This window comes from Triplophysa dalaica, chromosome 18 (genome assembly GCF_015846415.1).
Source record: "Triplophysa dalaica isolate WHDGS20190420 chromosome 18, ASM1584641v1, whole genome shotgun sequence".
In the NCBI taxonomy this organism is placed as follows: domain Eukaryota; kingdom Metazoa; phylum Chordata; class Actinopteri; order Cypriniformes; family Nemacheilidae; genus Triplophysa; species Triplophysa dalaica.
The window spans coordinates 147,501-170,963 of record NC_079559.1 but is presented as its reverse complement, the minus strand read 5'-3'; the positions used below and the strand labels follow the sequence as shown (position 1 = coordinate 170,963).

At 44.5% G+C, this 23,463-nt stretch overlaps 1 protein-coding gene across 1 annotated transcript in view; it reads right to left on the bottom strand.

Moving 5' to 3' along the window:
• Window positions 1–3: 3 nt before the first annotated feature.
• The window catches only part of dmxl1 (Dmx-like 1), a 23,544-nt gene continuing 84 nt past the window's right edge, over window positions 4–23,463 (bottom strand). Inside the window, exons 1-45 of the mRNA XM_056729636.1 lie at window positions 23,408–23,463; window positions 22,521–22,644; window positions 22,162–22,287; window positions 21,899–21,970; window positions 21,282–21,360; window positions 21,067–21,199; window positions 20,910–20,976; window positions 20,584–20,744; window positions 20,335–20,506; window positions 19,935–20,103; window positions 19,512–19,667; window positions 19,237–19,439; window positions 18,469–19,138; window positions 17,078–17,199; window positions 16,901–16,990; window positions 16,741–16,828; window positions 16,535–16,654; window positions 16,185–16,379; window positions 14,481–16,106; window positions 14,291–14,401; window positions 11,326–11,495; window positions 10,652–10,749; window positions 10,003–10,168; window positions 9,670–9,919; window positions 8,532–9,529; window positions 7,547–7,714; window positions 7,388–7,464; window positions 7,185–7,306; window positions 6,346–6,588; window positions 6,039–6,199; window positions 5,808–5,956; window positions 5,394–5,479; window positions 5,114–5,315; window positions 4,094–4,211; window positions 3,846–3,896; window positions 3,604–3,690; window positions 3,411–3,532; window positions 3,188–3,329; window positions 3,049–3,109; window positions 2,837–2,964; window positions 2,676–2,753; window positions 2,377–2,468; window positions 2,245–2,297; window positions 1,951–2,168; window positions 4–1,391 (exon numbers count right to left, since the gene is read on the bottom strand). The exon at window positions 23,408–23,463 is cut by the window's right edge and continues 84 nt beyond it. Coding sequence (XP_056585614.1) covers window positions 1,182–1,391; window positions 1,951–2,168; window positions 2,245–2,297; window positions 2,377–2,468; window positions 2,676–2,753; window positions 2,837–2,964; window positions 3,049–3,109; window positions 3,188–3,329; window positions 3,411–3,532; window positions 3,604–3,690; window positions 3,846–3,896; window positions 4,094–4,211; window positions 5,114–5,315; window positions 5,394–5,479; window positions 5,808–5,956; window positions 6,039–6,199; window positions 6,346–6,588; window positions 7,185–7,306; window positions 7,388–7,464; window positions 7,547–7,714; window positions 8,532–9,529; window positions 9,670–9,919; window positions 10,003–10,168; window positions 10,652–10,749; window positions 11,326–11,495; window positions 14,291–14,401; window positions 14,481–16,106; window positions 16,185–16,379; window positions 16,535–16,654; window positions 16,741–16,828; window positions 16,901–16,990; window positions 17,078–17,199; window positions 18,469–19,138; window positions 19,237–19,439; window positions 19,512–19,667; window positions 19,935–20,103; window positions 20,335–20,506; window positions 20,584–20,744; window positions 20,910–20,976; window positions 21,067–21,199; window positions 21,282–21,360; window positions 21,899–21,970; window positions 22,162–22,287; window positions 22,521–22,607 — 8,697 coding nt within the window. The 5' untranslated portion in view covers window positions 22,608–22,644; window positions 23,408–23,463 and the 3' untranslated portion in view covers window positions 4–1,181. The remainder of the gene's footprint in view (window positions 1,392–1,950; window positions 2,169–2,244; window positions 2,298–2,376; window positions 2,469–2,675; window positions 2,754–2,836; window positions 2,965–3,048; window positions 3,110–3,187; window positions 3,330–3,410; window positions 3,533–3,603; window positions 3,691–3,845; window positions 3,897–4,093; window positions 4,212–5,113; window positions 5,316–5,393; window positions 5,480–5,807; window positions 5,957–6,038; window positions 6,200–6,345; window positions 6,589–7,184; window positions 7,307–7,387; window positions 7,465–7,546; window positions 7,715–8,531; window positions 9,530–9,669; window positions 9,920–10,002; window positions 10,169–10,651; window positions 10,750–11,325; window positions 11,496–14,290; window positions 14,402–14,480; window positions 16,107–16,184; window positions 16,380–16,534; window positions 16,655–16,740; window positions 16,829–16,900; window positions 16,991–17,077; window positions 17,200–18,468; window positions 19,139–19,236; window positions 19,440–19,511; window positions 19,668–19,934; window positions 20,104–20,334; window positions 20,507–20,583; window positions 20,745–20,909; window positions 20,977–21,066; window positions 21,200–21,281; window positions 21,361–21,898; window positions 21,971–22,161; window positions 22,288–22,520; window positions 22,645–23,407) is intronic.

Here is a 23,463-nt window from a genome sequence, read left to right as displayed (position 1 = left end):
AAAAAGCATTTACATGGATTTATTTGTCATGATGTGTCTGTATACTATACAGTCTGATTTACAGTCATTATAAAATTAAATTGATTTGAGTTTATTCACATTTGAGGTTAAAGGATCGTCTACATATCATCCTTGTTTCACTTCAGATTCTTACACGTTTTTCAAGAGTAAAATAAATCAACTGAACTCTGAGAGAAATGACCTTCATCATCTAAAATCTCACATGAGGAACACAAGTTTCAGAGTTTGTGCTCGGGGTCGATCGGTTGGAGGTAAAATAAGAAAAAGCCCTGAACAATATTCTGCAGAGCTCTTGGTGATTATAAATATTTCTTAATATTTAACGCAGATATTTTCTTTACAGAATCATTTAATCATAGACTCAATAAATCTTCTTTGACATATTTACAACCCATAATAAAAGAACCTGTAATCTTCACTCTGAAATCAAATGACATGAACATATTTACAATCTCTAAACTAATAATGAATCATTGTGCTGCATCTGTCAATCATCCATTCATTCATTCCTCCACCTGTGCTCATCTGCTCGCTCTCTCTCTCTCTCTCTCTCTCTCATCTGACAGACAGAAGCTCAAGTCTAAGGGTTTATTCTGTGGAATGATATGTTTCAGCTCAGAACACAGAAGCAGGAAGTGATTTAACCGCAGGTGTATCTGCTTGTGTTGTTCTGACTGAGGACACTGATCTGTGTTCATGAGCTCTCTAAACTAAATACTGTTTATTCTAGTAATATACAATACCTTCCCAATACTATTATTATTATTATTCATATTTGTACAACACAGAAACTACCACACGTAGTTTAACAGGAAGTTTATGTTTAAAGCCACTTCAGTAACTTAAATCAAGGAATGAATGTCTGGTGAGCACCAGCGATGAGAGATGGGGATGTTAGGTAGAAATATAAGGACACTTATCACTATTAGAGCACTATCACAACACTGCTTAGCAAGAGTTTGGCTAGTTAAGGCTTTACTGATAAATATATATCTTTATATAACTCGCTATAGAAATGTGCTTCAGTAAGCCTGTCCAGACGCGGACTGAGATCAGACAAACAGATTCTCTGGATTATTGGGGATTGGCTGAGAGTTGGAGCAGTGATGTCCGAGTCTCTCATATTGCTTCTCTTACCGTGTGCAAAGATTAAGAGTGTGCTACATAATAAACTTCACATGAGTTTTGATGGCGCTGTCGTCGGGCAGGACTCGCATCTTCATGGTTCCGTCCGCCCCACAGGAGAAGACGTGATTGGCCGGGTCGGTTTCGATCTGCATGACACCCATGCCGAGGTTGCGGAAGATGGACTGTCTGGCGTGTTCGTTGGTGAAGGTTTGTAACAGACTCTGAGTGGACATGCTCCACACCTGACAAACATGCACACACACACAACATTACAATCATATTCTCTTCAATATGTACAGTGTTACACATGATTACAGAAAGAGCTCTGTAGTTTATAAAGTACCCCTCATTTTTATTTCATTCATTTCATTAAAAATATAAATTTTGGTGAAATGAGTCGCATATTAATTTTGTGATAATAACCATGATGATCTCTTTATTAGTTTCAATAAAATGGTTCAATAAAAGAGTTCAAATGTATTAAAGGGGCAAAAATTGAGAAATCTTTCACCATTTAATCAAACCTGTACGCGTTTCTTTCCTCCACAGAACACACAAAATGATATTTTGAAGAATGTTGATAAACAAACAACATTGAGCCTTATTGATTTCTATTGTATCAAAATCTCCTTTTGTGTTCCACTGAAGAAAGACTCACATGAGAGACTTTAAAGGACTCTTAAATGTAGACAGATCATAGAAATGTCTCTCTTCAATATTAGTTCTCATTGAACTTTCGTCTTTTATCGTTTCTTTTTAACAATTCACAGAGCAGCAGTTAAATGTCAAGCTTTCTCTGACCTTGATGTTTCCTTCAGCCGATCCGCTGATGAATCTTTCCTCTGCGGAGTCCACAGCCAAAGCTTTGACAGGAGAATCGTGAGCCTGGAAACTCTGTCTGTGAATCTTCTGACTGAGGTCCAGAACACTGATCCAACCCCTCCGGCCTCCACTGATCAACAGCTGCTGTTTGGAGGCTAAAGCCAGAACGGTAGCGCCGGACTCATGACAGCTGAACGCTGAAATCACACGCAAGATTAACTTCGATTCATTCACACGGGCTGATGTGTGTGTGTGTGTGTGTGTGTGTCTTACCCTGCACCAGACTGTTAGCTGGTGTGACCAGTGTGTCCCACAGACAAACATTTCTGATGAGAGAATAAAGAGAACATGTTGTGTATTGGCTCTATGAAGATCTAAAGTGTGTGTTTGTGTTGCTCTCTCTACCTGTTGTCGGTCGACAGGCCTGCTGTGGCGATGAGAGATGATGATCCCACGAAAGCAAAATCATTGGCAGTTTTATTATGACACTGAAGTGTCTGCGTGAAAAACAAAACAAACGTCACACATGTGAGAGACTCGACTAAACCATCAGACTGATCTTACAAAAGATACCTCACGCTCTTCACACAACGATGGGCTCTTTGTTTCGGTCATAATGTTCTTGTCTCTACAGCAGCTGATTTGAATATCTTCCCACACACACACATCATGTTGGTGCACAAGAGAATAAAACACACATTTACCAGAAATGGTTTGGGTGTGTTTCCACCGGTGCTGGTCTGCCACAGACTCAAAGCTCCGTCTGCATCTACAATCCCAAACTACACACACACACACACACTTCAACATAAACTACACAAACCCACACTTTGACACAAACTACACAAACACAGATTTGGTTTACCTTGTTCCCCTGAAAATTAAAGCGGATTCTTGTGACTCTGCAGTTTCCAGGACTTCTGAAGCAGGTGATCTGCTGTGAATGACCCCACTCAAACATCCTCACACTTCCGTCCTGAGCTCCGGTCAGATCTACACACACACACACACACACGAGTCATCAGAGGACCTGTTTTATGACAGCCAATGAGAGGACAGAGGGTGGGGGGTACTCACAGTAGGGGAGGGTGGGGTGTGACGTCATCCGTCTCACATTACTGATGTTTCTTTTGATGAGCTGCTTGAAGAAACAAAAGCAAGTCAATGTGTCTGAGATCTTTCAGGTGTGTTGGATGTCACAGGTGAAGAGTCTCACCACAGCCGCTCCTCGACCCGTCTGCACGCCGCCCAGCCAGGGCATGTTGATGGGCGTCCCGGGGCTGCTGTGCGTGTAGGGCGTGGTGCCGTGCAAAGCGGTGAAGTCATCACGAGCATGGACCACCAGAAAATCATCGTTCCTGTCAAACAACGGTGGAGTTGCCATCAGAGAAACGGCACTGAACACATTCACAACGCACCTGACACCAGCATCATCTCACCCTTTGACCTCCATCTCTGCCTCATCGTCAATCCACGTCAGGATCTGAGTGGCCAGGATGGCGGAGACGTCCAGCTCCTGGATCTCCTGAGTGGAGGCGATCACTAAACAGTTGCGATTGGCCTGAAAAACAGCGAGACGCTGATGAGATTTCAGCTCAGCCACAGGAAGCCGACAGAAGAACAGCAGCTCACTTTATTGATGGCGAAGGCGGTGATAAGGTCAGACTCTTTGTGGATGATGCGAGCTTTGGCCCCGGGGCTGCCCAGACTGCCCTCGATCTGCGTGAGAAACAAGACTCGCTGTGACATCATAGATTCTGACTGCAGATCAGGTGTATAATGACAAGGAAAGGTAAAAAATGTGAGGCGTTATGCGTCAGGAAGTGACTGAATGATGAAATGTGAGTTGACGGAGAGAGACGTTCAGCTGATACCTGCTGTTGGTTGGGCTCCAGCACCACAGAATGGTTCAGACTGTCAGTCTCCTGATTTATCATGACACATGCAGATCAATCCCACACATCAGAGAGTTAACACATGACAACACAAACTTAATTTCATCACATGCGTGAATTATTCAACACACAGAGACGAGATCACCAGAGATAAAACACACCAGCAATGCAGACGGGGGTTATTAAAGTAAAGAAGCAGACACTGACAATGTGTGTGACACCAATACCTCATCCTGATCTCGTTTCTTGGTGAAGATGTTACGGATGAAGGTTTCCTGAACCTCTTCCTGTTTAACCAGAAACTGCCACAGACGTCTGACGGGCAGAGCTGAGCGCCTCCGAGACCTGAGACGGAACATTAGACTCCATCAGAAGAGCTTTCTATGGATGCACCGATGAATCAGCCGATATTGGATTAATTTAACACCATCAGCAATAGCATTTAAAAGGCAGATACAGATGGTTTATTAGGGCCCTTTGATTTCCGTGATGCCGGAAAGTATCAGTGAACAGCTTATGAAATTCAAAGTGTGCTCTGACTAGTGCTAATAATTATTCATCTGGTGTTGAAATATGTGATCTGCTTGTTGTGTGTGTGAATGAGAGGTGTGGGTTTGTGTTCTTTTAGCATCTGGTGGACGTGAACACAAAAGTGAATCAGCGACTTTACCTCAGGCACACTTTACCATTTCATTTGAGAATGAAAAATTTTTCATTTAAAAATGTACAAAACTAGTAATTAAATGTAAGTAGACTTCAAACAGTAAAATACAAAAACATAAGATGTAAGATACTGGTTCATATTAACATTTAAACACCAAAAAAAAAGAAAACATAGAATCTTGAAAAAAGGAAATTTAGGAAAAAAATAAGACGGATTTAAATATATTAAAGAAATAATCCATTTTAAATCAAATTTGAGTTACTGTTTTTAATAAAATAAATAACGTATAGCAAAAATCACCTTTGAAGATTGTCATGTTGTCTTATTGTATTTTTATCTGAACTTAAATTTAGGCACATTTACACTTGTGGCTCTCTTGAAATGTTAAATGGATCCAATTCATGTTCAGTCAAATTAATTGAAGTCTAATATTGTGTAGTACTGTGTGCAATTGACCCATATCAGTATCAGAATCGGCCGATAGTTGTGAGTTAAAATCGGTATCGAAATCCTATCAGTGCATCCCTAGTTCTTCCTTCACAAACCACACACACACACAAGCACATGTTGGTCTTGGTTTTACTTGAAAGGTGTATTGGCGGGCTCCAGCAGGGCTTTGTGCCTCAGAAGAGCCGGTCCAGACGACATGCTCTCGTCCTGTAGCTGTGTGGAGATGTACTGTGATGGAGGACCACCAAAAATCTCCAACCTCTTCAACAACAGCTGCTCCCAGCGCTGCAGGGTCTTCAGAGCCGCGTGACACAGCGGAGAACACACGGGCAGATCTGACACACATCACAAACACTCTCACATTATTCCTGCAGCAGACGCTTTTCTACGTGATGAAGTGTGAGCGCGTTTACCTAAGAGGTCATGACCGGCTGCTGGGTAGAAGCTCTTGAGGTTCAACAGAACCTTCTGCACCATGGTCAATCGCATCAAGCACCAGCTGCACGGGAACAACATTTACATTGAGTCATTCAGCAGATGCTTTGATCCAAAGTCACTTACAAATGAGGTAAACAATTGGCACAACATAAGGACAACAAAAAGCAGAAGTGCAGTTAAACTGGTCTCGTAGCCCACTGCAGTATACAGAGCTAAGGTGTTTAGTTTTTTTAAAGATAGAAAGAGTAGAAAAGAGATAGAAGTCAGAACTAATGGGTCAGGTGCTGAAGAAGAGATGTGTTTACAGACCATTCTTAAAGATGACAACATGAACAACATGACATCATCAGTGGGTGGGATATCATGTGACCGCAGTGACTGAGACCCACCTGTATGAGTTACTGTTGGAGTGTTCCTCATGAGGAGAGTTGTGATGAAAAACATCATCATCTTCATAATCATCCTCCTCCTCATCCTCACTGCCTTGGCTTCCCTCAGAATCATATTCCTCTCCACTGGCAGATGGAGGCACGTACGGCTTCATGGAAGAAAAACACACACAGGCATTCACACACACACATCTGTATAGAAAGATAGAAACTCTAAACACAAACACAGACCTTCGCCATGAAGTAATCCCAGATACTGAGTTCGGGCGGCACGAAGCGTTCTTTAGAACCGGACGGCTCCTGCTCAGTCACGGCTCTGTCAGGAACATCTCTGGAATGACTCTGTGAGGACTGAAGCCTGACACGCCTCTGCTTACCTTCTGCATCTTCCACTAACACACAAGCACACAACATCACATCACATGACATCACTGCTCCTGTAACGCACCTGTGCATGTGTTTCATGAAAAGTGTCATGTTTGTAACACAAGTTCTGTATTCGAGCTGTAGAGGAGAGATGACAGATAAAAGTAGAGACCTGACGCTGAGCTGGACGTCTGCACCACAGGAACACAAACACCACCTCCAAACACAGCCACCCAGAGTCTGCTGTTGAGCGGATGAGCTACGATCCTGAAGAGCTGATGGGTGGAGTGAGTGGCCAGACCGTGAACAAACAGACTGAGGAAGACGGCGGTGAGGATCTCGCACAGAAGCACGGGCAGACCGGCCTGATTCTCATCTCCTAAAGCGTTCAGCAGTGGAATGAGAGCAGCGATACCTGCAGAGATCATTTACTGATGTGAGTCTGTGTTTGTGTCTGTGTATGCGTGTGTGTGTGTATGTCTGTATGTGTGTGTGTGTGTGTGTGTGTGTGTGTCTGTGTGTGTGTATGCGTGTGTGTGTTTGTGTATGTCTGTATGTGTGTGTGTGTGTGTACATCTGTTTGCGTGTCTGTGTGTGCATGTGTGTGCGTGTGTGTGTGTACATCTGTTTGCGTGTCTGTGTGTGCGTGTCTGTGTGTGTGTGTACATCTGTTTGCGTGTCTGTGTGTGTGTTCACTGGTTTGACCTTCATTATAGGACTTAACAATGCGGTGTTTATTCATGTGTTTGGCCACGCCCCCTACATTATGAGGACATACCGATGTCCTGGTGATTCAAAACGTAAAATAAACATACTAAAATATGTATTGTAGAAAATCCAAAACGTTTGAATGGCTCTTATGGTTAGGGGATAGAATATACAGTTAGGGCACTATAAAATACCGTACGTTTCAACGTTTTTGAAATGTCCCTGTAAACCACCAATACCAACATGTGTGTGTGTGCATTTGTGCATGCGTGTGCGTGTGTTCAGAGAGATGCCGGGTGTTACCGGGCCACTGCGCAGGTGAGGTATTGGGCAGGACGGTTTCCTCCATGCTCACGCTCCTCACAGGGGGCTGATGGGTAAGCAGGAGGCTCTGGTAGACGATGCCCGTGAACGGATTCACATGACTGAAGAGAAAAAGAGACGTGATGATCAATCAACACAAAGACAGGAGAAACAGGAGATCTGTGTGTGAGAGTGAAACTCACGTGTAATTGTGTCCGTCACACAGACACTGATAGATGCAGGCTGAGAGAGACGCTGCCAGCGTGTGGATCACATAAATCTGACAGGGCACACAAACACATGATGACGGGAGACACACGTCACAACAATCACATTCTCGCCGTCACACATCTCTATGGTACCTTGTTGTCCACCACATCCGGCTGTGGAGGAGAGTCCAGAGCGTTGATGGTGTGCAGGATATCATGAGTCAGATTGCTCAGGTGCACTATGGGATTTGCCACCACGGTTTTGGAGTGAGCGGTCCATGCCAGCAGCAGAGGAACTGATGTGTGCTGCTGAGTGACGTCCTGATTGATGACAAACACATCCAGACATCATCAGAAAAACATAAGCAAACATTTAAACAGCAGATCAATTCTGTCACCCAAGTGTCTGAGGGTCACCAGCTCACCAGTAGAGCTGCAGGATTAATCCTGAGAACCATCACAATCAACTGAGAAGGACCCTTGTGATGACAATGTTTTAAAAGCAAGAACAAATCTCCAGATAAGGTCAAAAAATCCTCACTAAGCTCGTGTCTTTTAAACTGACATTTAAAAAGCACAACATTCTTTCACTGCATTTCTACGATTTTTAAGTCACCATGAAACAGAATTTGCGATTGACCCTAACGCCTCCTGGAATGAGAAAAATGTGATGCGGGGCTGTGTTTTATTTGTTGTAAAATAGGCCTAGAAGAGAGGGCGGAAATGCCTGGCCATTGAGCGGTCAGTCTAGTTTCTACATCTTTTTTGTTTCTGACGTCATGTGGTGAAGAGTTGATGTTGAGAGGGGAAGCTTCATGTTTTTGATTAAAATTACAAGTGCAAATTAATAAAAAAATAATAATGGTGTACACGAAAAAATCATTGATAATAATCACTGCAGCACGCTGTAAAACACTTGTTTGCTTTCATGGTGACTTTTTCCAAAACACACAGACAACCATGAAGGGTGACCAATAATAAAGATTTATAATAATAAAAAGCAAGAAATCAAAAATGGATAACAAGGCTTCATTCCGATGTGACAGTAAAAAATTGTGAACAGACCAAATATTGGTTATTATGATTTTACCCATGAGCGTGCAGCCCTACTCACGAGTAAAGTAAAGAGACAGATCACCTGCTGAGACTCCTGCAGTAAGAGAATCAGCTCCATTCTGACAGACGCCAGTCCTGCGCCGTGAGAGCCGTGCAGGCCGCAGTAACTGAGGAAGATCCGCAGCAACGGCTGGTTCCTCTGAAGCCAGAGTCTGCGTCTGTGCTGCACGTCTCCACCCCGGACCTCTGGACCGTCTCCGGTGCCCACCTGACTCAGATCCGCAGAGATGCCTTCAGACAGTCGCTGTAGTAACGGGTTATAACCGCAGCACCTCTGCAGGGCCGCCACCCCCCGCTCCAGCCAGTGACACAACTGATGACGCAGTTTCCCTCCGTCCAGCTCGTAGCCCGTGGACAGCGTCCGTAACTCTGTGGTGAGAATCTTCAGACAGGAGCTGAACTTCAGCCGGGCGGCCAGAATGTCCTCGCCGAGCGACTCGTGGGTTGTGTCCTCTGTGCCCGAGGAGGGCGTGTCTGGAGGGACGCTGCTGTTCTCTGGCTGGATGGTCTTCATGGCCAGTCCAGACTCCTCGTCCTCCGAGTCGTCTTTGTCACTGTCCCACTTGAGCTCCAGAGGTTCATCCTGCAGGGTGATGGACGGCTGACTCCAGTCAAGACTGAGCAGAGAATCAGACTGACTCATCTCTCCAGGAGAAGACAGAGAATCAGACTCAAAGCCGTTCATCAGAACACCGGACAGATCTTTAGCTTTCTCCTTCAATGATGGAGACGGATTCTCACGGCTGAGGAGCGTCTTGGCCCGTTTAATAACCTTTGGCATTTTGGAGAGGACTTCTAAAGCCAGCATGGGACAGCCGGCCTGTAAGTGTGCGTGAGCAGCGGTGAAGAACAGTCTTCTTTCCATCAGACTGATGGAGTCGCTGACGCGGCCCTCGGCCGTCAAAGCCACTTTAGCTTGATCTGAGGAGCCCAGGTGACGGCGGAGCAGCAACGGATGAACCCGGAGGAACGTGTAGAAGTTAAACACGTCAGGATTACAGGGAGAGGTGGCTGCCGTCTCTGAAACCACAAGGAAAATAACATCTCTGAACCGAGGCTCTCACACTTCTTTTCATATTCAGGGTAAGCATGCAGGTGCTGTTCATTGGTCCAAACCGTATAAAAGCAGAGCAGACACAACAAAGCCTGTTTTCTCTCACCGTGATCTGATATATCTGTGTGAACATGAGGCTGTTCAAGAAGAGTGTCCAGAGCCCAGCTGTAGTCCTCTAACACCCAGTGTGCCATACTGCGTAAGAAGGGATCCTGATGGGCCGGGATCTGCTGCTCGTGACCAAGGACATGTCTCTGGAGGATCCGTTTGTAAGTGGCGGACGTCTCAAACTCAGACTCGTACAGGCGACAGATGACCAGAGCCAGCTGAAGGTCCTGCATCTTCTCTATACAAACCTGTTGGTGTGACGACACATCTCATGACAACACGCATGTTTAAAGAGAAATCCACATGACAAACACAGAGAAGTATGTCATACCTCCACAGCGTCTTTCAGGGATCCAGCCAGCATAAAGAAAGCGGCAGAATGTTGGAAGCGTTGTTTACCCAGCAGAGAGAAAGCGTTCTTTAACGCTGCCTTTCTCCAGCGATCCTCACTGAAGTTATTACTGAAGAACGCTGTCATCTTCACATTATGCTGAGCTCTTTAACAGACACACACAAGATCTCAGAAAACAGATGCTGCTTGGCTTCGCCCCTTTCTTTAGCATACATTTACATATGAAGAGTTTGCTTCCAGAACGAGATAACTCTCTTTAAAAAATGTTTGTATTGTGTCAGTTAGCTGTATTTAGTTATTATGCCTTTAATCAAAACAAACCAACTGTAATTTGATTGATATTCATTGGAATTCACAATAAAAAACATGATTTTAAATAATTTCTTTCACAGACTCGTCTCATTTTAGAACCAAACTCTTTATATATTCATTACATTTACGCATTTGGAATTTCGCTTTTATCCAAAGCAATTTACATTTCATTATTCTATACACTTTGTCCCTGGGAACAAACCCATGACCTTGGCGTATGCTCCAACCACTGAGCTACATGACCATTCATTTATTAAGACGCTTTGGTCAAATTACACAAGTCTACACAACACGTATGTGCGCGTGTGAGTGTTACCTGTAGAGTCCCCAAACAACAGTTTTCTTCTTCATGGCCAGATAAAACAAAGCTGCATCTAAAGGGTCGTTGTTCCTCTGATATGAAGCTTTAGCCACCTGGTGAAAGATCAAAGATTATGAAACAAAACTCTGGTGTAGGAAACAGAGTTTAAAATTATAAATGCAACCTACAATCTCTAATGTATATATTTCACAGCACGCTGTCATCTTCCTTCAATACTGTCAGAAATCCTACAGACATTCATCAAAAGCACGCTTGTTTACTAACTAACATAACTACATGTGAACTGTAACCCATACATGTCAAACCAAACACACACAAAACATTCGTGTGAATGAACCTAAATGTGAATATAAAGATGGATTCATTATTCTCACACACCAGTCTCCATAGAAATCTACTGTAAACACACACACACACACATGTTGGGTTTCCATGTTTAGTGGGAACATTCCATAGACATCATAAAAGCTAACCCCTAAAGCTAACAATCACACAACACTTTCTGCTCTTTTAAATTTCAAAAAAGTTAATTATGATTTATTTTTCTTGTTTCCTCATGGGGACCATATCATGCAATCTTTGTGGGGACATTTTGTCCTCATACCATATGGTTTACCCTTCCCACACACATGCACACACATGCAGAAGACAGGACCTCTTTCTCAAACCTTCTCAATGCATTTGCGCAGTTTATTAGTGCTCCTGAGCCACCAGCCCACACCCATCGCTCTCATCTCCGGCCATGTGGGATCTTCTCTCTGTAGAGCTGGAAGTGTGTGCAGAAGTTCCTCCTCGGCCTCAGAGTGAAACGCCCAGGCATAATGACAGGTGGATAATCCTGACGAGCCACACAGAGACACATCAGACGCACTCACTACATCACAGCTGAAGGATCTCACCCTTCCTAAACCCATTCTTGTGTAAGTGAAAGTGTTCAAGTCAAGCAAGGTGTATTTATAAAGCACTTTCATTAAAATCACCCCGTGTTTAACAAAGTGCTGTACATGCATACGAGAATATAATGATCAATAATAACACCTGTCAATAGAAAAACAATAAATCAGTACATGAAGCAGCTCTCACATAGTGTCAAATGCCAAACTGTAAAAGTGAGTTTAAAGACTAAATATAAAACAACAAGTGTCTGGGTCTGTTTTATGTAGAGGGCAAACTGTTCCAGAGCTTCAGGGCCACCACTGCAAATGCCCGGTCACCCCTACTCTTTATCTTAAAGAGTACGTAGCATGAGATCCTGAATATAACATTTCAGTCAGTCAGTTATGTTGCCCTGTTTGAAAGTAAGCTGTCTGCCAAGTTGTAAGTCCAAAGGTAAATAAATAACAAAGTTATTTGCTTGTCAAAATGGGAGTCGACTCTGAATCACACAAACGAAACGTGGAATAGTTCACCCGCATATCTACGTCACTATACATAGTCCCCGCCTACGTTTTGCTGAGACTGCCGGGAAAACGTATTTCTCCTCCCACAAACACTGTCGCTCGTTCATGATGCGTGTGTATCATGTCTAGAGTCTGTGTTCTACTGTGTGACACTGTCGGTCTAAACGACTAAAGGAAGAACGTCTGAGGGAAAAATGGTTACAATTCATTTTTCAAACGATACCAAAGGTGTATAACCACAGAGTTGTACTGTGCGCGCATCATTTAACCGAAGATTGGTTTAATAATCTTGGCGCGTTCACTGCAGGGTATGTGAAACGACTATCCTTGAAAGAGGGGGCGATATCAACTCTATTTGGACCTGTTAGCTCCACTGAATCACAACCTGTAAGTGTGACTATTAATTTTTGTCTTAACTTCAAGAAATATTTTTGTACCTTATGTCTGTGTTTAGCTAATGGATATAACGCTAACATTAGCATGTAGGGGTGTTACAGTTTGTTTATCTGGCTATTAACTTTGCATTTTGACACATTTGCCGCACGTGCACCTATATAGATATATTTTGGTGAAACTACAATAATTTTTCATAACGTCGACTTTCTGAAATGCTGAAATGTACCATGACAACGCACAGTTACAACGAAATAATAGTATTACTAAAGTATTAACAGTATTTTAATAAAAAAATTCATTGATGAGCAAAAGCACAACATGAATGTTGTCACACTGGGAGTGTTTATGACAAGAGTTGTCACTTGCCACTGACAAACATCCTGCTCCAGTCGTGGTGGAGTTTGTGTGGATTGGCGTCTTCTTCCTCGTCAGACTCGGGCTCAAACTGGTACGGTAAAATCGCCGCCATCTCTAGCTACACAGATAATATTAATGACATCCAAACACATGTAAACCGTAATCCTCTAATGATGGAAGGCGTTCCATTTGCAACAAATGATGAACGCGTTTGACCAATCACAACAGACTACACCATCTGACCAATCACATGACACAAGGTTAGCGGGTAGGAGGGGCCTAGACGGAGGAATCCCGGAACGAATCATTTGAGAGTCAGTCAAGAAGTATGGAACGAATAACTGCCTATTATTACGACATTATAGTGTTTTTACACATTGTATTTACATAAACTTGTTGTTGGACGCTCCATAAACCAAAGTAGGGCCTAAAAACATATGCTACGTACTCTTTAACCCGAGAGGCAGCCAAAATCAAATGGTCAGCAGACCCAAGAGATCTTAGTGGAGCATACGGATTAGCCAAATCAGACAAATATTTAGGGGCTAAACCATCAAGAGATTTGAAGTCAAAAACTAAAATCTTTAAATGAATCCTAAATTGGACCGCTAGCCAGTGAAGAGAGGCAAGAACAGGGGTAATATGTCTACGCTTTCATGTGCCATTCAACAGGTGTGCAGCCGCATTCTGGACCATCTGCCATCTGGAAGCCTGACTAACACTATATAGAGATAATTACTCTTGTCCAGGTCAGTCGAAATTAAAATATGTCAAATTCTTTCAAAGTCTTAAAAACTAGATTTAACAACGGAGTTAATCTGTGTTGAGTTATAGTGTTGGGTGTAACCAGAGCCATTGAGAGAGAGAGTCGCGTCAACTCCGTTGACTCCAATGGAACAGTTTTTTCACAGCAATGGCAGTTCTTAGAGGCTCTCATTAGTTCCTGGAAGTTAATAGATACTCATGGAGCTGTGACTAAACAGACCAACTGAGGTAAATGTTTAACCCATTTAAAGACCAAAGCCATTTAATGAATAAATAAATTGAAGAAATAAAGCATTTAAAGAGAAAACAACTTCCTGGAACTATATGAAGGCTCCATGACTCCAGCGTTTTGGACTTCCGTTGGCAGAACTCTCTCTCTCAATGGTTGTCTAAAGTCTAACTTTAAAATCTTTGCTTTAATTTGTAATTCTTACATTTGTGATACTTTGGTCAGTTAATAATAATAATTAATGTAGTTTAATATGATTTATTTGAATTAATTAAAAGAGCCGTTTCATGTCTATCATTGAATCACTGAACTAATCAAGCTTGATGTAGGATATAGAAAGAAATGAGTAATAAATCATTAAATACTTTTTGGAGAGAGTCACTTGTACAGTTATCTAATGACACTATTGAATATGTAATCAGTAACTAGTAATGAATGAGTTATTCAAATTAACTTACCCGACACTAGTGTAAGTATGTGAAATACCTTGACGGAGCAGCTGAACTCGATGAGCCGAAGGTAAGGACGTCAGGAGGAAAGTGTGCAGACGTACAGCCAGCAGAAACTTCAGGCCACATTCATCCAGCGTCTCTCCACCTGAATAAAGACAACACAACATTTAAACATCTCTCAAACTCATCAACAACTCAACAGAGAGAGCTCCTGATGTAATGACCTCGGCCTTTCCCTTGACTCTCTCCAATATCTGTGCTGGTGGAAGCGATAGTGTCCGCTAAAGCCATCAGAGACATCTGTTCCATCCGAGTCAGACCCGGCAGACTTGAGTGCAGCAGGTGACCGGATAACACCTGCGCATGCTCAGGACCGAAGAATGTGGGGCTGTACTTGGATAGATCAATGACTTTGACATTTCCGTCCTCCTCGTCAGCACCAAAAGGATTCGCTTCGTCGGTGCTGAGACCTGAGGTTTGGAAGAGCTCATCGTAGGTGTCCGTTCGGCTGGACGTAGGAGCACCGTCGACCCGTTCTTCAGTTCGGGGAGCAGTCTCCTCGTCGGCAGCCAACAGTGAGTATAAGGGTAGCGGGGGGATAGAGTCGATCTCGGTGTAGTCCGAGCTCTCGCTCTTGCTGAACATCTTTGGGTCTCTGGCGGTGCTTCCGCTGGCACTGATGGTGAGAGAGCGCAGACGCCGCTCGTGGCTGACTGGGGTGTCTTTCAGAGACACAACCTCCCCAGCAATGCACTTCACCAGATGGGACAGGATGGCTTTGGCCCGTTTGATCTTGCCTAGGTCCATGAGTTCTAAAAGCTGTACTGGATGATACTGGGCCAGAGTGGGGAAGAGATGATGAGCTGCCTCAAATAACCCAGAATCCTCCAGCTCTGCTGGCAGGTCATACACGGTTCTCTTTCCGCTCAGCTTCTGGGCCAAACTAGTCATTGACCTGGTGAGGCCCTTCTTAGGAGGATTGGGACTGAGCCCCTCCTGTTTCACAGCGGCGGGAAGTGACGTCACGCTACCCGTGCCCACGCTGTTCTCTCCGGTGGTGACGGCCGGTTTGACTTGGGCCGGAGGCTGCCATTGAGAGTACACGTGCATCTCGCACTCCATCCCGACCACCAAGATGCCATCTCGCACCCAAGACAGAGAGACGGGGATGGGTAGCGACCCCTCGACGGATGACACCAAATCCACGACTCGCAGGAGAACCAGACGAGAGGAGCAGCGCTGCTGGCCGCTGTCAGAGAGTCCCAGCTCCGGAGGCTTTCCCGAGAGCATGCCGTACATGTAAAGTTTGGATCCCAGACCCACGGTTAATATATGAGAACCATCCTCTCTGGAAACCCAGTCCAAATGAACCTGTTTCCTGCCGACAGCTAAACAATCGCTAGTGAGCACGGATAAATCCCTGAAGCTGGGTACCATCAAGCTTTTGTCACAGTCATTGCTATCTGGACTATAAGAGGCGCTGATCTTCAGCTTTTGTTCCAAGATCCACTGAGATCCGCCTGTGGACTCACACTGGAATATGCTGACGTGCACGAGGGGCTCAGCAGTGCCACCGTAAGGTCTCTCTGACCTGTGTGCCACCACCACTCTACTGGTGTGACAGCAGCTGAGGTCCATGAGCTGTCCAGAAACACTCAGTGCGCTGCTGTTGACCAACCCTTCCTCTACAATCCGAGGCCACTCCTCCCACACGTATGATGTTTTCTCGGGAGTCTCGGGCTCAGAGACAGAGTTACACCTCCAGAATCTGACGGCACCATCCGAGCAGGACGTGGCCAGCAGATACGGAGCCCGTCCGGCTGGCTGCAAGGACGAAGAGCTCAGGTGACCTGCAATCAGAACAGGGTTTGTCAGCCGATCTGATTTTGAAACACTCAATGAGATCAATCATCTGTCGTTTAATTCACCTGCAGCGGGTGTTACACGAATGACCTCAACACCCTCCGGCAGACGGAGCTCCTGACAGAAGACTTTAGTGTTTGTAAGAGTGAGGTGACAGGCGCTCTGAAGGTTGGATTTGCTCAGCTTTGATCTCAGGGTTTGTGGTGAGCTGAACGTCTCAAACGGTGAACCGTTCACAGGTGATGAAGTACGGCTTTGATCTGAAACAACATCAACAAACGTGACGACGAATCAACAGATACATTTTTACAGTCTACTATATCTTTCTGGTCTTTTAACACAAATCTCACTTTGTTGGAACACAGAAGCAATTTTCAATTCAACTTCCATTACACTCTTAAAATCCATTACAAACCCATATTGACAGGATCAGCCTCTAGATGAAGATGCCACATGTGTAGAATTGATCTGCCGCCGTGAGAAAACTCCAGCACCACCAGAAAGAATCGAGCGGAGAAGGCGGTCCGGCTGGAATCTGAATGAAGAACAAGAGCTCATGAACTCACATGGACACAGAACAGGATGAGCGCTGCGATCACATCAGAGAGATTCTCTCCGTACCAGAATCCTGCGAACCATCATCTGATTTCTCATTTCCCAGGATCAGATCTTCCTCAAACACGTGCAGGAGCTGCGTCTGTTTGCCCTGCTGTAAAGCCAATAACACAAGATCAAAACATCTCTCTTGATATTTCTCTTCTCTAGCGGATCTTATACATACAAAATCTGTGATGGCATCCAGCTCAATGATGCAGCCCGGTCTGTCCGTAGATTGTTGACTGATGATGTTAAAAACTTCTCCTACATATTTCTGAAAAATCAATCACATGACGAATGATTCTCATTTATGGAATTGTATTGTATCGTATTGTATTGTATGTGCATGTGTGTGTCTTACAGAGATGTCAGGGTTAGAGAGTTCACTCAGCAGTTTTTTGGCCTCAATAACAGCCTGATAGAGTCTGAGCGATTGACCGTCACTGGCTACAAAACAGGCACTGGGTGAGTTGCCATACGCACCTTTGGGAAGAAATGAAATATAAATGAACAGACACTAACATCCCATTAGCTTCAAGCAGAAAAACATGCTGGACTTCACCAATGAAACTTTTGAAGATATACAGTAAATATTCATGAACGCTGAATACACATTTATGAATATTCAATGCAGCTGATGTTTACCGGCACAGCCGACACAAATAACCCAAGAGTGCTTTTCCCTGTTTCTGCCATTTTAAACCATCAGACTCAACTAGTCCAAATAACACAACAAACCAGGAAAGTTTTCTGCACAAACTCGCCTGTTCAAGCTGTTTTATGACATTTAGAAAAGCAGTATTATAAGTTTAGTGCGTTCACGTTGAGGGGTCGGGGGTCTCGATTCTCTTTTGGTTGGAGGGGTAGATTTAAAAAGAAGATCTTCCAGGACATCACTTCAAACGAAGGGGATACTTCACCCAAAAATGAAAATTGTCTCATCAGTTACTCACCCTTAGATTGTTTCAATCCTGTATAAATGTCTTTGTTTTGCTGAACGCGCGGGAAGATATCTGCAGGACTGTAAAATCTCATTCATTTACATTTACATTTAGTCATTTGGCAGACGCTTTTATCCAAAGCGACTTACAGTGCACTTATTACAGGGACAATCCCCCTGGAGCAACATGGAGTAAAGTGTCTTGCTCAAGGACACACTGGTGGTGGCTGCTGGGATCGAACCAGCAACCTTTTGATTTACCAGTTCAGTGGTTTAACCCACTAGACCACCATCTCCACACATTCATTCATTTTTAGGTGAAGTATCCCTTCACATGAGTCTTTGTTTTTTTATAGGTTTAAATAACAAATAATAATTTGGTTTATGTTAAATTTAATCGTGTTCATATTCACGTACTTGAATACTGTTGAAACGTGGCTAAAGTTAGCTCGCATTACTGACTGCACAATAGAACACCAGCTGTAAAGAATTCCGCGGTCACACTAGACTTTTTATTTTCACATTTTGCTGACCCATAAAACATCGATATGGCACGCTGTGACCTGTTAAGTTGGAGGAAATCCTAATAATAATCGCACATCCATTTTTGCACAATATAGCTTTAAAACGAACACAACAGTGCAGATGCATCAGGACGTGTGAATAAAAACACAGCGGAATGACTCGATCCTGACATCCGCTTATGCAGCGGTGATTACACAGTTGGGATTATGACCCAATCAGAGCCGTACGGATGGACATAACTCTTGATGGTGTGGTGTGGCTTTAGACACAGAGGAAGACATCCTCACCGAGGCAGTTGCTGGGAATGAACGTGGGTAGCCAGGCCACATTTGAGAACGCTGACGCATGCAGCGAGTTGATCCTGGCCAGTTCTGACACGCCCCCCGAGAACGACAGCGGCCCTACCGGATCCACCCGCCACAGGATCAACTCGCTGTAAATTGCGTTGGGGGATACGCCACCCGATGACGTTCTGCTCCTGTGAGACGAGGCACTGAGGCCGGAGGGCTGCGGCGGTCCAGCGCCCTCGTCAGGTGTCTTTAGGGCATTGTGGTGTGAGGTGGTGAGCAGCAGAGGCAGCAGAGAGTGACAGGCCAGATCGTTGAGGTGAAAGCGATGGCCACAGTATCGTGATTTATGAGAGACGCTGAGCACCGTCGAGAAGGCGGAGTCCTCCGCAAAGCTGACGGCCCATTGGTTAAGGGAGCCATCAGCGTGTTTGGAGATCATCAGGACGCTGGGGGTGAAGATGCTGAGACGCATGTTGTTGGAGGCGGGTTTGTTCTGACCCAGGCCGATCAGAACGGAGGTGGACTGGGGCAGACCAGCGGGCCGATGACGTCCGTGCTGAATGGCCAGGTCCACGTTTTTGTTGCAGGCGTACATCACAACGCTGCGACTGAGTGAGTTGGCGTCCCCGGTGGGGAAGGCAACAGGAATTCGTGACACGAAGGAAACCTGGAAACATAGAAGGAGTTAACGGTGTGCTAACATTCACGAGAGATCACTAACACTACAGGAAGAATATAATTCAAATGATTAATGCAGCGAGAAACCTGCGCCTGTCGGAACATGCCGGGCTGGTATTCATCCAACCAGTCGACGTTCCACACCAGCAGCGATCCGTCCATCGGGTGAATGCTGAAGAGCATATCTGCAGCTTTGTTCCAGTTACTCAGCAGCACGTCCACCTGATGATCTACAGCAGCCGCAGGAAGAGAGGCCGATTCGCCCGCGCTGTCCCCATCCTCGTCTGCGTCTACAGAGAGATTCATTAAACTTGAGTGACCTCAATGGAATATAACAGCGTCCTGTCAGGCGGAGACTTTACCATTCTGCTCGACGCTGCTCCTGAGCTGCTGAAGAAACACCTCCATGTTCAGCGTCAGGTTCAGCTCTTTGTTGTTCAGCCAGTGAACGGTGAAGGTGCCACCCGGTTCCTCCTCAGAGCCGCTCATAGATGAGATGGAGGGCAGCAGAGGGATGTCTGCACACAAATCTTCGTTTGAAAGGCTCGGTTCACACAAACATGACATTTCTAAACACTAATGATAATAACGCTTGTGTTGTTTTCTAGCAAATGACAAACGTCAAGGTGATGCACGAAAGCAGATCTTCAGTGAATAATGTCTTATATTTCTTATTGAGTGTGTGAGTGTGTGTTAATGTGTGTCTCACTGTGTGTGCATGTAACTGTGTTTCACTGTGTGCATGTGAGTGTGTGTCAGTGTGTGAGTGTGTTTGTGTGTGTTACCTGTGGCTGGGTTAATGCTGGCAGCGATGTGAAAGTGACAGAGAGAGTTGGCGTGTAGGATGTTGGTTCGGTGGCTGTAATGTTTGTTCTGCTGTTGAGGCAGAGGGCCTGTGTACGACAGCTGAGACAAACCTCTCACCTGCTCTCTCCATGAGTGCTTCAGGTTCAGCTGAAACCACAAATAATGTTCTTCAGGACGATGATGATGATGATGATGATGTATTCTCTCAAACATTTATAATGTACAGAAAACCCCACATTCACTAAAAGGTCATTCTGTGTCAAACTAACCACAGGTCAACCGAGACACATAATTAAATTCATTGTAAAACAAAAACAGGGTTCCTGACATGGAATGACCGGGCCTTGACTACTCTCAGATGGGCCGGCATGATCTCACCTCCAGCGGGTTGTGTGCGCCGCTGTTGCTGGAGGATTTCTTTACATCACTGTTCATATTGCTGTGTCTGCTGTGTCCAGACAGAAGACAGTCACTGGGCAACAGCGTCTCGGCCCAGAGTCGACACACACTGTCCTTACAGCAGGTCAGCAGAACATTACACACCGCACCTCTAGAAAAAAACACACGTTGCTCGGTCAAGTCCTCCAAGCTCATATTTTCATCACCTTCCATGATTCCTCCCATCACCTGGGCATGTACTTGCTGGTCTTCCTCCAGGTGAAACCGGTGACGGAGCGAGGGTGAGCCAGGTAAATGAAGGAGAAGTTGATCTCTGCCCCAGTGATCAGTTTAGTAACGTCAACCTGCCATCTGCTGGAGCTGTACCACACTTTCACTAAACAGTCGTCCTGCAAGCAGAAAATCCCTCAGGAAGAAGACCAAACTAATGCACAACTTCACTTCCTGTGATTCCAGACTGGCAACACGTGGATTTATCATTTCGTTCAACACACATGTCTGTGTACATGTCTATATTTACAGTGGTCAAAAACAAAGACACATGCAGCACAGACCTTTCCAGCAGTGGCAAAAAACTCTCCATCTGGAGAAAACTGGATGAAATGTGTCGACGCGGCTGTCCTGCAACATTTCAGAAGAGTGAGATGTCACTGCATCTGTTGACGAGTCGTTTGAGGAAAAAAAGCAGAGGATCTTAAGATTAATACTGACTTGCATTGCCAAACACAACTCCACGAGCTCTGAGGGTCAGAAGCCGCCGCCTGTTGCTCCTCTTCAGCATCTGGACTGATGTGCAGCTTACACCACAACTGAAGAGATGATGAGCCGGTCAACAGACAAGTACCTGTAAAGAGTCAGGAGACAAGAGAAAGATGAGCCACTGACCTCTGACAGGAGTCAGACAGACGTCACAGGTTTTGATGTACCTGTTGGATGCCAGGTCAAGATGTGTGCCACTGACTGCACAGCAAACTGACCGCTCTTCTGCCAGTGATAATTCAGCTTCTGTTTAACAGAAAACAACAGGCAGTGACAGAACTTTTCAATTCAATTTGATTTATATAGCGCTTTACACAATGTGGATTGTTCCAAAGCTTGTTTACAGGAGCAAATGAAACACCAAAGGTCAAACACAGTACAGAACATGGTGTTTATAGAACAAGCAAATTCTTTCTAGTAAGTAATATCAGCAGTCTCCCGGTGAGCACAACACGACCCTGTGGAGAGGAGCCCAAACTCCAATGAAACTCCAATGAAATACATGGAGAAAAAACACTCGGGGGAAACCAGACTCAGCCGGGAGGACCAGATCTCCTCTTACACGTCACAGCTGCGCTTACTGACTTTATGAATACGAGGGAGAGCTTATTACTTGTTATTTAGGAAGTTTCATTCGTTGAAACTATTTAGGTCTACTTTGGTCTTATTTTTTGATCGATATCGGACAAAAGAGAAATGTTATAAGCAGGGAAAACAGCAATTGGGTGAAGCTAGAACTTCATCAAGACTTTATGAAAGATTGAAAAGAAAAGAAGACACGCACCTGTGCTTTTCCTCGTGGACCGACCTCTACAGGCTCGAACACGCAAATAATGTTTCCGTAAGATGCCGCGATCTGTCGATGCAAAAACAGACAAGTTTTGATTCACAGCGCTGAATCATCCAACAATGCTGCTATTCTTGGCTAGTCAAGAGTGAGTACAGCAGTGAGTGATGTGAGTGTATCTACAATAATGCACAAAGTTTAATAATGCACAACACGTTTCTGTAAACCTCGAGCTTCTCAGGTCTGAGTGTGTTTCTCACCTGACCTCGCTGCAGTGAACAGTCCACACAGCCCACCTGAATGTTCCCATGTTTGGCTCCTGGGATAATCTGGATCCTCTCAAAATCACTGCCCAGAATGACCACGTCACAGCCCGAGGCGTACGCCTGTCACAACAGCACACGACATGTGAACATAATCACTGGAAAGAGAGCAGTGATATCCCCAGACACACATCTCAGTTCGACAGTGTGTCAACCCCTCCATCTTCACATAAACACAAAGTGTTTCCATAGCTTATCAAGCAGGCCTCAATAGACGATACACTTTGAGAGTCGCTTTGGTTAAAAGCCTCTGCCAAATACATACAAATGTACTTCAATGAGTGTCTTGTGTTTACCGTGAAGGGCTGGTTGTTTATACCGCCGACAGAGAAGCTGTTGTCTCCGGGGTTGACGGCCCCTGTCAGAACCTGGTGGAGGTTCATTGTTCTTGGCACACTTGAGCTTCAGGATGATGACGCCCTGAACCAGAACAGAATTGGTGAAAGATGACCATCATTAGTCAAAATAACCAACATAACCCAAACCTTCTCTTCATCACATCTGTAATTCACAAGGGAGTCTGACGTACTTGTAGTGATGCGAGTCTCCTCAATGCATTAAGATTTGAATAAGAAAACAATAAGTGTGATTAGGTCTCATATCAGACTTACAACAACTTAACTGACAGACAGACAGACACTGACAACTTTATAAATATGGTCACTTCATCAAACCTTGAGACACAATATACATCGATGCACTGTGCAAACACAACAAAAGTAACACACGTATGTTCTCAGTCACATCTGGAGTGTGATGTGTCAGTCAGCGGAGTGTCACTCACGTGATATCAGTCACGTCACGTCAACTCTAAAGCTTTTAACTCTTTTCAATAATATTTCAACTGGTCATTGTTTTAGATATTGATCTCTTGAACCTTTAACCATTTGTTTGTTTGTGTGCGAGAAAGTTGACTTTTTTCATTCCAGTGAGTCTCTTCAGAGCGCGAGCTCCGGTTAGCCGCAGCTCACTGACAGCTTCATTAATGTCACCATTTTTCAACACTAACATCTAATTCTCACGGATCTGCAATGATTAAATGTACAGTTTTGCTATTATCGTGATTATTTCACGTCTGTTAATTCTTTCTGGAAGCCGTTCCTATAATTAGCATATAGCATTAGCATGACGGCAGACGAACATGACAGATGAGATAAAACCAACAAGTTCACACTCGTCTTACCTCACACACGTCTTTCATTGATGTTTAAATGTAAATATAACGCGTGTTCCTCTCAT